At 38.0% G+C, this 14,276-nt stretch overlaps 1 protein-coding gene across 4 annotated transcripts in view; it reads left to right on the top strand.

Annotated features, from left to right (window-relative positions):
- Positions 1-14,276, top strand: part of GMDS (GDP-mannose 4,6-dehydratase) — a 639,676-nt gene that overhangs the window by 533,007 nt on the left and 92,393 nt on the right. For all 4 annotated transcript variants that reach the window (XM_058733196.1, XM_058733195.1, XM_058733198.1 and 1 more), the window contains one exon: positions 2,492-2,588. In XM_058733196.1, coding sequence (XP_058589179.1) covers positions 2,492-2,588 — 97 coding nt within the window. The remainder of the gene's footprint in view (positions 1-2,491; positions 2,589-14,276) is intronic.

Here is a 14,276-nt window from a genome sequence, read left to right on the forward strand (position 1 = left end):
GCATATGGCTGCAGAGCAGCCAAAAAGAAGCAGTAAACCGCAAAATTTAAGCTGGTCCAGCAATGCAACTTTTTGGTATGAAAAGGAATTAAATGTTTTAAGTTAAGAATGAGGATATAGCATTAACTCATCCCCTAAAGCAGGAGTAAGGAACCTATGGCCTACAGGCCAAACCCCACCTGTTTTCTACTGAACTGTAAGGATGTTTTTATAGTTTTAAAGGGTAATTTTAAAAAAAAATGATGGTGATGATGATGAAGAGGAGGAGGAAGAGAACAGAATGGGGAGGGGGAAAGGAAGACTATGTAACAGAGACTATATGTGATCTGTAAAGCCTAAAATATTTGCTTTCTGGTTCTTTACAGAAACAGTTTGTCAGCCCCTGCTCTAAAGACACAGCTGGCTTTTCCTCATTCCTTTCCTGTCTGACATGTTCCCTCCCCAGTCAAGCTCTCCAGGTCTTTTCCAGGCCTTTATCAACTTAAATATATGTGTGTTCATGTGTGGTTTCAAAGAAATCAACTAAAAGTACAATTGAATCACCAATTTTCAATTTGGTGACATCTGAGAAGATTTATCAGTAAGAAGGACAGAATTACGGATATGTATGTGTGCACATAAGTCAGCCTGACCCATTATAGATTACATACCCAGCTACCATAGGAGAAAAGAGTAAAACTGTGAGCAGTGATTTTTTAACCCTTTCGGCTTACTGGGAGATACCATCAGGAAGACAGATGCTGGACTGGTTTCTCTTTGTTAGTATTAAACATGAACAAGAATAAAAACATGCTTATGAGATACAAATATCCTTTCACCCACTGAAAGCCTTACCAAAGAAAAGGCTCCACTTCAACAATTAACTTTAAAATTAGCTAGGTAATTTTTAAAGTAATGATTTATCAGCTATTCTCCCTTACTGCAGATATTTGCCAACATCTGGTCTTTTCTATTTAGGGACAGATAGGGTTTATCACCACTTTGGGTTTTCTCATTTTACACTGTTTTCAGTCTGCATGCTCTAAAGCATCCGCATACCATATCCAGGTGAATTTTCCAAAAACTTAGCTCTGACCCTGCCAAATTAGTCTAATCAATAGTAAGAAATTAAACCAAAAAAGTAAGTTACCAAACACCTCTTTTTGAGGCAACTAATTAATATAATGCCAGTTGTTCAGTTTTATTATTCAACATATACTATGAATCCCTACGTGTTATGGGATGTTTTTCATATTTGCCTTGAGTCCACTGGCAAATTCAATGTGCTTAGAAACTGAGTTTTCCCAACAATGACATGTTATCTCTCTGCTATAAAAAAGTAAGTTGAGAATAGAACATTCCAGTGATTGTCCAGAAATTAAGCTTATAAGGGCAATTTATGTCTCTACTACCCAGCTATGTCCAAAATACAGCCACAATCAATATTTACTATTTGTCTTCAATGACACGTGTGAATGACATAGTCAAGCAACTAATTTAATGTTCTACTCTTTCCTTTGATCTCCACTGTGCCTCTGATCCAGGGAGAACACAGAATTGTCCTGTTGGCATAGGATTCCTCTCCAACTGATAAAGCAAACTAGGTCTGGTGATAAGCATGGAAGTCAGACATTACTTTGTAATTTCTTTTCTTTCTTTGCTGAAAAGTTTCATTTGTAAAAATAATTTTAATTGTATAGTATTGTCTCCAGAGGCTAACATGAAGCCAGTGTCTTCATTTCTTTAAAAATGAGAACATAAAATGGAATTCCAGAAAGAAGTTGGTCTTGAAACTTGTGAGCATATCCTGCACAATGTGCGGTATAGACTTGAGGGGGGACTGTTTCCAACTGTGGATGTTTAAGGAAGAAAAACCCAAGTCCAAAGCACACCGTAGCTGATGCTAATATGCCCTCTCTTAGCAAGCAGTAAACCAGTTGTGTATTTTTTTGGAGGTTTAATAGTCTGAGATTTGTTAATGAGGCCTACTGCTGACTGAATAGAGCAAGGGAACTTGCTATAACACAGAGATGAGATGAATGGTTAATTTAGGGTATGAAACTTATTCCAAACTGGAGTGCATTGAAGTTTACAATAAATATCCCTAAAACATCACTACAAATTTTAAAAAATAAATAAAAGGGAGACAGAAGACATTAATTCATAATAATTGATGTTATCAAGAATAGTCTAAAGAAGTACAAAATCTTTGAAATCCCTGTGCCCAATTCCTTATTCTGGCTAATCTGTTCATTTCTGAAGTTGCACTTCTGAACCCATCACGATTTTCTTACAAAGAAGGAAAAAAAAAAACCTACCCTTTAGAAACAGATCTGGAAAGGCTTTGAAAGTCACTGTTGCCATGATAACATGGTGACACATCAGCTGTGTTCCTGTAGTTAATGAGCTTATATACTCCTGCAGGGAGAAGTCTGAGCCATCCTGAGGGACTATAACATGGCAAATGCTCCCAAGCAATTAGAGGCTGATTAAGTGTTTATCTCCTTTACAGGTGGGAAGGAAAGAATGAAAATGAAGTGGGCAGATGTAAAGAGACCGGAAAAATTCATGTGACTGTGGATCTCAAATACTACCGACCAACTGAAGTGGTAAGGACTCCTTGGCCACCCAGTGCGTGGCCACATTTGGCTGGCTGGTTGGCTGGGAAGATGTTCTTAGTGAATATCCACAGTCAGCCTTCAAAGCTTTCCATTGGGTTCTCTGACATCCTTCAATGGTCAGGTCCCAAAACAGACTACAGTGAATTGAATTTGAGTTGTTATTCTCAGCACGAAATCCATTGCTTTATCAAGGAAAACAAGGGTAAGATACAGCCAAGGAAGTAGTTGATTTAAGAAACAGACACTTCTATCCAAGGCAAGTCTCTTCACATTATTAGCTTTGATAGCTGATCCCTGATATGGGATGTCTGACTTACAAGGCCCTCCATAACCTGCAAGATCTCAAGACCTGGAGGGCTGCATACCTTCCCATATGCACATGCACTCACACATGTACCCACACTCACTCACATGCGCTCACATGCACCCACACAAACCTAACCCATAAACAATCCCCCTGTACATTTTTTTAAGATTTAGCTCATGTACTGCCCTGCCTGTGAATCCTTTTCTGGTCAATATACTACTTACTACCACTAAAATCTTTCCTCCTTCATTTGTATCTACATTATATGCTATGCATAATCATGCTGTAACACCTGTTATAATTTATTATACTCATTTGTTTGCATGACCTTCTCTTTTTACCGAATTACGAATTCTTTGAGGATAAGGTCTTTTTAAAAAATATCTTAGGCTTTAATAAGTAGGTGCTTAATAAATATTGACTGATGGGTGGATGAATACAAAATTTTCTGTATTAAGAAATGACCTATAGATTGTTAGTCCCTATTATCCTTCTTTCCTCAATTTATAAAGATTTTTAGCTTGGTGCTGTCACTTTAAAGTGGTCTACCTTCATACTATGGTGACAAAATCCAGCATGTTAAATAGATCTAAAAATAATCAAAAACAGCATCTTCAGAGAGAATTGTTCAGAGGTTTCCTAATGAAATGTACATTAGCTGTGAAAATAGAACCTGTTTTATCTGTGCTTTGAACCTTATATGTTGTACAGCATTTCAGAGATTAGGAAAACCCCAGAGAAGAGAAACTGACAGTGAGTATGTCATCAGTAATCACCCTCTAAAATCTCTTTTTTTAAACAAAAGAACAAACTTCATTTCATGTACTCTGACACACAGGAGGAAGTAAAAAGGAAAGGAAATCAGCAGTGCTTAGAGACTAGAGCTGTAGAGTCAGTGCATTGTCCTGGCACAGGGCGTGGCTGGGTCTCTAACACACAGTGAACAATGGTTCCCTGTGCTAATGGCAAGTGGGTGTGCCAAGGAGAGGATGTGCTCCATCTCTGGGGGAGGAAGATACCAGCACACTCCTGCTGACACCGCAAGGAATGCCTGTCTATGGAGCCCCCTAGCCACACTGGCATTTGTTTCCCTGTCCTAAAGAGGTGCCACAAGGGTGTCATTTTTCCAGACTATTGCACAGATCACATAAATGGACAAATTTATTTCTCTCCTCACGAACAAAAATTGTCATCTCAGAGTAGAAAATTTACTGAGCCCACAGAAACCTCCATCCTTGTAACAACTGAAACGTGGTTCTTTCTCTGACACCAAAATAGTTTCAAAAGCTAGGAAGTCATTAAGAATGGCTTGTCTGTCATCTTACTTAGGCAAGGTGGGGGATTGATAAGGACACAGAACAAAAGAATTTGCTGAACAGGAAAAGGACCCTTGGACTAACAAGATGGTTCTTAGAGTCCGTATCGACCCCTCTTTCCTGCCCTGACAGTGCTGCATCCCTCCTCATTTCTTTTGTCCATTCAAATGTCATCATCATACCTGTTCTGCAATTCTGTTTACACTAGTGTTGTTTGAACATAAGAGAAGCATCTTATTTCAAATGCTTGCTTGCTTTTTTCACTGATGGAACTCTCACCCTAGATTTTCTTTTGATTTGGGATTCCCTGCTTGATTTGGGATTTTTAACTACATTTCATCTTTCTAAGCCTTTAGGCTACATTCGTTTTGTTCACTCCACTTCAACTTAATATTCTGTGGGACAAGCTTTTCTTGTATAGTGAGACTAAACTTTTAACCTCATTCCTCAGAACAACAAGTTTTCCCAAAACTTGGACCAGCTTGACAGACTTATATAGAATTGCCTCAGGGGTGATAGTATTCTAGTTAAAAGGTGACCAGAACTGGAGACTGACTTGTAAATGAGCTTTCACTTAGGTGCAGGGCCCTAAAACCAACACATCTAGAGTCATTCAGAGTGAGTCCTGAAAAGCACCCAGCTTCTCTGAGGTTTGTCAGCACTCAGTATAGGGTGGACGGGGAATTCTCCCATGTCTAAACTGGATTCTTCCCATTTAAGTGTCTTAAATCCATCTTGCAAGAGCCAGAGACTTTTTTTTCTTTCTTCCTTGAATTCTTTAAAACTCTGATCTCCTGATTAGCTTTAATCATGCATCCTCCAAGATTCTCAGCATATAGGGCACTCTGAAGCCAAAAACATAAACTAAATCTTCTTAGAGTCAAATGGTTCCAGAATGACTGCTAGGGAAAAATAAATAAATAAATACCATCAAGAAAATTGGAAAAAAAAAATGATAAGGACATATCAGGTCTCAGAACATCAATACCCTAATGCAACTGAACGGAAATAGAACTTTGTGTTGTTTTTTGAATAAGATTCAGGCTAGTTTTAAGAAAGGTTCTTTACTCAGCACAGGACAGCACGACCCCAAAAAAGACCACCGATGATGCCATATAGAACATACTTCCACATGCACCAGTAATTTTTGTCCTCATTGATTTAGCCACCACAAAACCTTAAATCTTGCTTCTGTTACCAACATGGAAAGTCTTGAAAGTTTTTGTTCTGAGCTAAGGACTCTGGCAGCCAATTAGAGCAGAATGGAGTCACATTCTTTTAGTTCTTTACCTATCAATCTCTATGTTTCCTTTAAATGTTTAGTTTTGCTTCTGTGAAGATCTTGATCCTGGACATCAGACTTTAAATCCTCCATAGCCCCTGATTTCCAGTATCTGGTGATGGCAATGTTAACACTTGAGTTCTGTGCCTCTTAAATCTCCTCTCTTGTATATAATTTCCCGTATGTGTACCCATTTATACACAGACTCATGCAATATGCTTCACTCAGAGAGAAGAAGTAGCGTCATGCCTGAGTGTGGGCCTTAGGGCCAGACCGCCTGAGTTCAAAAACTGCCAATGACTAGCTGTGTGACTAGGCAAGTTACTCAACTTCTCAATGCCTCTGTTTCCTTGACTTTAAAAATGAGATCAATAGGAGAGCTAGAAGTCTATAGAAGTGTTGAAGAATTAACAGTCAATTATACAAAATGCTTATAAAAATAGTATCTGGCACACAGTAAAATACCCAATATTGATGTGCTATTATTGTTATTTATTTATTCATCCATTTACCAAATATTTACCAAACACTATGTTAGGCCTATGAGCAAAACAGACACATTCCCCACCCTTGTGGAAATTGTACATACAGAGAGAGGTATAGATCAGTTACTTAAATCTAGTACCTTTTGAAAAGTACAATGACACACGATAAATTGTACAGATTAACCAGTAAAAAGTAGATAAGAAGGTATAATAAAGTCTTCAAGCCAACATTAATAAGTACGTTGATATTTTATTCTTGATTTTTATCTTTTCTAATTCTCCTTCTGAAGCTTTAGTAGCTATTTGGTGGTATGGAAATAATAATATTGATTTACTACTTAATTTAAAATAAAATAAGATGTCTTCATTTTGTTTGAGAATTTTTCACTTGGAAAATTTTCAAAGGTTGTATTAATGAGAAATTCATCTGAATGTTTTAACCACACCAAATTTTTTTATTTTTTTTTTTTTTTTTTTTTTTTTTTTTTCTTTCTTTATTTATTTATTTTTTTTTTTATTTTTTAATATATGAAATTTACTGTCAAATTGGTTTCCATACAACACCCAGTGCTCATCCCAAAAGAACCACACCAAATTTTTAACCACACCGAAAAGTCAATCCATTGAAGGAAAAAAAAAGGCTGAGAGTTTGTTTTTGTTTTGGTTTTTGGTTTTTGGTTTTTGTTTTCTCAGTTAAACTAACAAAAATCACTTTTTTTTTCTGCAGAGTATTTTAGGAAATGACATAGGGCATATATTCACAAACCAAAATTCAAATCACATACCTTTCATGAAAAATATCTTGACTTAAATGCTACTAGAAGTTGTAAATTAAATTTTTTTCTTGCTATTATATTCATCTCAACATTCATTTTTCTTGCCATTGTATTTCTAGTGTCCTCAATTGTAATTGGTTTTTGTTCTGTTTACTTAGATACTTTCTGTTTATTCCCATTCTTTATAGATATTAGAAAAATCAGGAGTTAAAATCCAGAATTGAGAAGGCAGTAACTTCAAAGAAGTCCAACAAGCTAGTTAAAACAACACCTTCCTTCAGTAAAAACATGTGGCCTGTTTCTAATCAAATTACCATATGCTTGTCGAGTTGTCCCCTCTGCAAACTTTTCCTAATATTTTTCTGTAAATGATGTTAAGTTAAATGGCCCATAATTGCTTGCTGTATCTCAGAGCCCTGTTTAGAATAATGCTGGGTAACACTTTCCAGACCTCAGGAATCTGATCTATCATCAGAAGATGTGTATACGTCCTTCCTTCAGCTCCATCTCTGGGTACTGGGGGTCTTGAAACTGTCCCCTTTTCTCTCCCATCTCTGTTCTCACCACCTTCTCACACTTCCCCTCCCAAAGCAGGAAATTAGATCCTCCCAACTCCAACCCTTCATCTTCTCAGCGCTGTTAGAGCCAGTTGATCTTTCCCTGTCCTGATCCTCTGACCTCCAAAGCTCTAATCCTACCCCTCCACTGCTGCTTTTCTTTGTTCCTTGTTTTGACTGGTGGGAGCTAGGATAAGGAGTTGCAGAGAGAGCAAATTAAGGGCGAGTCCCTTTCTTCCTGCATTCTTGGACCTGTGAAAGGAGAGGCTGTTCTGTAAGACCCCTTCCAATTTTTCATATCCTAGCATTCTCCTCTTTTACAACTATCACAATGGAGTGGGATGCTAGCACTAATGTGCCATCATAATGCTTCCTCTGAACTTCTTATACTTGTATTTTATAAATAGTTTATATCTCTAAATCACTGTTTATATATTTTAAGCCTCCCTCTTAGGCTCCTCATACTAATCTTTATATCCTTCCTTAATCACATTGACCTTTCCTGCCCTTTTCCTTCCTTGGATTTAACCAAAGGAGCTTTAAGTTTCAGTCTCTTCAGTTGATTCTCAAATATTCTACTGTATGTTTTCCATACTTCATAGGATCCCATACAGAACCCCTAGGGGCATATAACATTCCTCTTAAAGCCTGTGTTCTTTCCTTGGTTGCTACCCGCCTCGAGAGCATTTCATATCTAATGAAATAGTAATTGGGTACTTACTATAATGCCCCCAACATCCTATTTTTCCTCGAAAGTTTTCATGATTAGATCCTGATCAGAACAATGTAATTAATGATTCATAAAATCTATATGAATATACATAAGTATATACTTTATCTTATTTAAAAATATTTTTTGCATTTGTCCTAAAAACTCTCTGATGTCCTTCTATAGATGGGGGTTTTTTCTCTGCACCAATTAGGAATCCCTATAAAATCTGTACTTTTCCCTCCCCCCAAAAAAAAGCTGTCCAGCTAATGACTACCCCCATTTATAATTACAGTGTTGACCTCTTGACATCTACAAAAGAAATTCCAAAATCTTAGAAATTTGTTTTAGCTTCTGCAGCTACTTTTCTTAGGAAGAACTATTAGTACTTGAGTTCAGCTTCTACCTCAGCTAGCCCTGATGCAGCTCACTCAAAGTATAGAATTACTTACGGGAGGCCCATCCATCATGGGTGTGATCACCTGTTCCCTCTTCATTTTCATCCAGCCAGCGAGATCTGTATTTTGGAATTTTAGAAATCCCCATTTGCCGTTTGTTTGTTTTTTAAACAAATTGACAGTGTTTTTTCCTGTTGTATCAAGCTATATTTATCTTCCAAAATAAATACAAAAATCTTTATTCATGGAGATTTCATGGATAAATCTATCTGTGGTTTCCTTCCTCCACCCTATTCTGCTTTATCTTCTCAATAAGGTTAATTGTTCCTTACCAAGTTTGATTTTTTTCCCCAGCACTTTGTTCACTGAGGAAAAAAATATTCCAAGTATTCCAGGTCTACCAAAATTTAGTCCATGTACATTTACTCTTGGCCCCTATCTATCTTTATCTTACCCTAGGCCTTCTGTTGCCTCACTCTCCATGCCCTTGGCTCATGGCAGACTGGTTTCTTCATTCACTGTCACATCTACTAGCAATGTTGAGAATTCATTTGACTGCTTTTGTCAGAAACCTTCAATTTGGTATCCACAGCTGATGGTCTAACTTAATAGCTCTGATCTGCCTCCTAGATAATTACATGTTAGGTGCTTGGCCTGCTGGTAAATACCTAGTTCCATTCAGCCACTGTTCAGTATAGGTGCTGTCCTTAATAGCAAAATCCAGTTTGTACATTTTGTAATGCTATCATAAATTTGCTGGTTTCTTGGATAAATCAGAAGTGCACTGCTTCATGAAAAGCTGGCATAAGAATATCTAAACTTAAGGGCACCTGTGTAGCTCAGTCAGTTGAGCATCTGACTCTTGATTTCGGCTCAGGTCATGATCACCCAGTTCATGGGTGCAAGCCCCTCATCAGGCTCTGTGCTGACAGTGCTGAGCCTGCTTGGGATTCTCTTTCTCCCTCTCTCTCTTTCTGCCCCTCCCCCATTCGCACTCTATATCTCTCTCTCAAAATAAATAAATATAAAAAAAAAATTTTTTAAGAATATCTAAACTTAGAAATAAGTAGGTTTCTAAGGTATTAAAATATTATCTAATTTCAGGATTTATTACCAGAATCTTTTAAAAATAGTATGCTCATTGTATACATTTAAAATATAACTCTTATTTACCTTCAGCTTCTCCAGAATATATCAGTATATATAAAATAAAGTATTCTTATATGATTGCGGTCTTAAAGATTCAATTCAAAAAGAATGTTTACTGAATTTCTACCATGGAGATAAGTCCTAGAACCTCTGTGAGAAATGTGAAGATGGATGAGATAAGGTTCTTGTCCCATGGTAACTCTCAGACAAATGAGGAGGAGCATCTAGGAAGCTATTGGGACAATCTAGTGCAGGTATAAGAAGGAGCTAACTGAACCAGGGCAGCAGAGGCGAGAAAATCAGTGACAAATGCCAGGACATTGCAGAAATGGTGACCACAGGATTAGGTATGGATTGGATAGTGACATGTGGATGACAGACAGGAACTGAAGGTGGTTCCCTGGAGTAGAGGCTGAACCGTGAAGTAGGTGAGAGATAATGATGCCAGAACTCACATCAGAGATATAAGAAGAGGACTCCGTTTGCAGTGGGAGGTGTTGAGGAATTCTGGTACAGTCATGGTGCCTTAGGGATATCCACATGGCAATATCAAGCAGGAGTTGGAGCTGGAGGCCTGGTGTAAAGAAAAGAGGTCAGACAGGGCCTCTAGACAGGGTAGTTGTGCAAAAGGAAGAGTTAAAGCTCTGAGATGAACACCCCAAAGAGAGCATGGCGGGTGAGAGGAGAGAAAAGCATGAACAGGGAGCTAGTCACAAAGCCAGGCAATTTGAATTTCAGGAGATAAGCCTCAGAAACCTATTTTTGGAAAAGTGGGTTAAGAATTCACAGAACTCTGGGACATCTGGGTGGCTCAGTTCGGTTAAGTGTTTGACTCTTGATTTCAGCTCAGGGCATGATCTCACAGTTCAGGAGATGGAGCCCCAAGTCAGGCTCTGTTCTGACAATGTGGAGCCTGCCTGGATTCTCTCTCTCCCTGTCTGCCCCTATCCTGCTTGCTCTCTCTCTCTCTCTCTCTCTCTCTCTCTCTCAAAATAAATAAATAAACATTTTTTTTTAAGTCACAGAATTCACCAATCAAACGTTTGTGTCCAAGAGCTGCAGAGCCAGACTAAAGTGTCTGCCATCCTTGATGATTATCCCCTGCCTTCAAGGCTCCTTACCCAGCTAATATCAAAGAGTTTCCATTAACTGGCAGATGATTACTACCTGTCAATCCAGGCAAAACTGAATTTCAGATGTAAGCAGAGATCTCATTTCATATTGATATGTACTGGAAGGTTGCAAAGCATCTTAGAATTCTTAAAGATGAAAGAGCTTATATAAATATAAGGTATTTTGTGCTGCATATTACCATTTTTATTACTGTCATCATGATTAATTATCATCATCACCCACTGCTGTGAAATCATTAGTTATCAAGAGACATCTGAAAGGATACTTTGAGCTCATCAACTCCTGAGATTTTCTTTTATTTAAATCTTTATTTTGTTTTTCATCCATAACTTCATGCAGAAAGGGTTATTTGCTACTTACCAGCTCTGTACTTCTTGATCCAGTGGCAGAAATGATGGTCACAGTGAAAGTTAAAGGAGATGAGTTAGGGACCCTCCCCTCTTACTCTGCCTAAACTGTGTATTCCCAGAACCTATAATAGATCCTGAGATCTAGCAAGTTCTATGACTACTCCTAGAATGTAAGTATCCCTAACAGTCTAGAGAGCAGCCACCAAAGAGAATATATTAGGCCATCATGTATGTTAATAGTGCTCCATTTACCTGCCAACCACACCCTTCCATCACCTCTCAGAAATCTTCCTGCAGAAACGTATCTTTGTACTTGCTTCTTACAACCAGCTAGATGTCACTTTTACAGTCTAAAATCTGTGTTGGTTTCCTATTGCTGCTATAACAAATTATCCCAAACTTAGCAGCTTAAAACTACACAGATTTATTATCTTAATACTTCTCGATATTAGGAGTCTGAATTAAGTTTCACTGGGCTAAAATCAAGGTGTTGAAGGAGCTGTATTCCTTCTGGAGTCTCAGGGTTCTTGGGCTGTGGGGTATTCAGTTGGCAGAGAATAATTAATCACTTTGACCCACTGCTGGATCACAGTGCTTTCTGTTGTTTGGAAAACACATTATTTATCACTTGGAGAAGAAAGAAGAAATGGGGGACTCTAGTTAATTGTCATTTTAAAGTTTAGTAATATATGTACTCAAAAAAAAAAAAAACCCACCAAAATACTAATATGCACTTGAGCAACTATGAATGAGGACAAACCATCCTAAGTCTGAGGGAACAGTAGGCAAAGGAATAAGAACAGGCTTCCTAAAGAATAGGAGCTTTAGAGTAGAGTTTTGGAAAGACTTGTGGTTTGAGAGACAGAGAGAACACACTCCAGGTTGGGGCAGGAGGTGTCCAGGAAATGAACCAGAGGGGCCTGCAGAGACAAAAGTGCAGAGAGAACCTGTCCAGCACAGCAATAATGAGGCCCATCACCACTAACTCTCCTTCCCAGCCTCCATTTGTGCCCAGCACATCCTCTGTTCTATGTTGCTGTGCCTCCAGCAATGGCATGTTATCTCCCCCTGCAGCAGCTCAGCTGCTCCTCCTCCTTTATTTCTAGCTTATTTCTTCTTCTTTATTTTTACCTTCTTGTATTTGTCTTCCTGTACTTCATCTTCTCTTTTCTTGCTGTCATGGGTCTTAACATCAGTCATGCATCATTCTTAAACTCCGTGTAGCCACTATTCTTTCCAAGACCACCAATCTGCCTTGTGTTACATGGCATCTGACCCCTAACTGTCTTAAATTCTAGAAGAGTGCCCCTTGCGTGTCCTATGATGTTAGTTAAATTCTGTGTTCAAGACTAATTCCTGAACAGTTCACAGCTGTCTTAATGCTTAAAAGGCAAAGTCAAGAATAGAGACGACCTTACCTTCACAAGAAATTTTGTTTATCTCATAAACATGGGTCCTTAACAGCTATTCCAAGGTGAATCTAAATATGTGAGGGTTTTTTTTTTCCCAAATATTCAAGTTTATCATGAAATGTTTCCCAATCTTACAGGGAATTTGTTGAGAATGAAATTAATCCTATGTGGAGTGGTATTAGAAAGGCACTATACATTTTAGATTCAAGTTGTTTCTATTATTTTTGGAAAAATGTTAGAGAAAATGTGCCTAAATGATCATCTAGAACCACTTGTTGAACTTTTGGGAATATGTCAAGTTTCCCTAAGTCAAGATGGTGAAAAGAAATAATCTGTTTCTGAATTCGTTTTAGCTTTGGAAGGTTAGAGAGTGAGTGCTACGTTGCCTTATTAAAATTCTAAAATTTATAAGAAAGTGCGGTGGTAATTTGAATCTGTTCTACTGGCTAGCATTAGAAATTTAAAAGTATAAGTCTCAACACTTTTTATTCCCAATCCTCTCACTTTTATAAATCTCAAAGCTTCGAACTTCTCCTTCCTTCTGTTTTTTCCACTATAGCATAACAATGAATATTTCCCACCAGTCTCAAAGGGCATATTGAAAAACTGATGAATTATTAGTTTCTAGGCCCTGCACAAATGTCAGCCCATTGGTGAAGCCTCCTTTTATTTCTTTAGGCAAAGTTAGCACTTAACCTCTTATGAAGCACTTGTCCCATTGTAATGTGATGTGTCATTTCCACCTGGGACCTTGGGGGCAGGAATGACATCTGATGGCCTTGGATAGCACTTGGTACATAAAAGGGGATCAATTAATGAATGCATGTATGCCACATCAAAGGATCATTCTCCTGCTTTCCAGCCAGCTCTGGTATAAACAAAATTACTCCAACACTGTAATAAACTGTAACTAAATTCCAAAGTAGAAAAAAAAGTATAAAAATATTTTTCCTTTTTCTTTCTATTTGAAATTCTACTACAAGATGAGTATTGGGTTTATTCATGGCTTACATCTGTACATCCAACCTTTAAACAAAATTCATCTTCCTTTGATATCCCTCCATCTCTGTATATCCCCCTTTCACGAGTTCTTTATTTCTTGCCCTTTTCTTTCTTATTTTTTTGCTGATATTGCCTTCTTTCTTTCTTCATCTTTTCTGAAATTCTTTTTTCCAGAGGTTCTGATTGTTTCCCTACTCCAGTCCCTGCAACTTCTTTCTTAAGCAATTCAGACCATCTCAAATAAGCTTTTAACCCATTCCAACCCACCAGAGTTGTGTACTGGTGCCTCTAAATAGGAAGAGCTGGTAATGGGGATATTACAGACTGACTCTAGAGTAGGTCCCTTTGGCATCCATCTGGTGTGTTGTGGGTACACTGCTGTGCACTGTTCATGTGAGAAACCTTATTGTTGTCTTTGAAATCTTGGAGGGAGTGCACCAATAGCATCACATATGCAAAAGGCATGCTAGGTTGTTTCTAACTAAGAAAAGTACACCTGCCAAACAGAGGCATTTTCAGTTTTGAACTGCTAATAAGAAATGCCCTGGTGGCAGCTACCATCTTTCTTTTCCCTACTCTGAGACTGTATGTGTTGAGCAAAGTATTATACGGCATAAGAGACACTCAGCTGTTCTTTTGGCTTTGTGCATTGCATGTGTTCCTCTGCTACTTCATGTCCAAAACTTTTTGAATAAAAAAGTGATAAGTATAGATCAGTAAATAGCTACAATGACTGGTACTTTAACTGTGGAGCCAAAGTCTACCAGAAACCTAATGGCGTGTTATCTCCCCCTCACTT

This window comes from Neofelis nebulosa, chromosome 6, assembly GCF_028018385.1.
Source record: "Neofelis nebulosa isolate mNeoNeb1 chromosome 6, mNeoNeb1.pri, whole genome shotgun sequence".
NCBI classification, from domain to species: domain Eukaryota; kingdom Metazoa; phylum Chordata; class Mammalia; order Carnivora; family Felidae; genus Neofelis; species Neofelis nebulosa.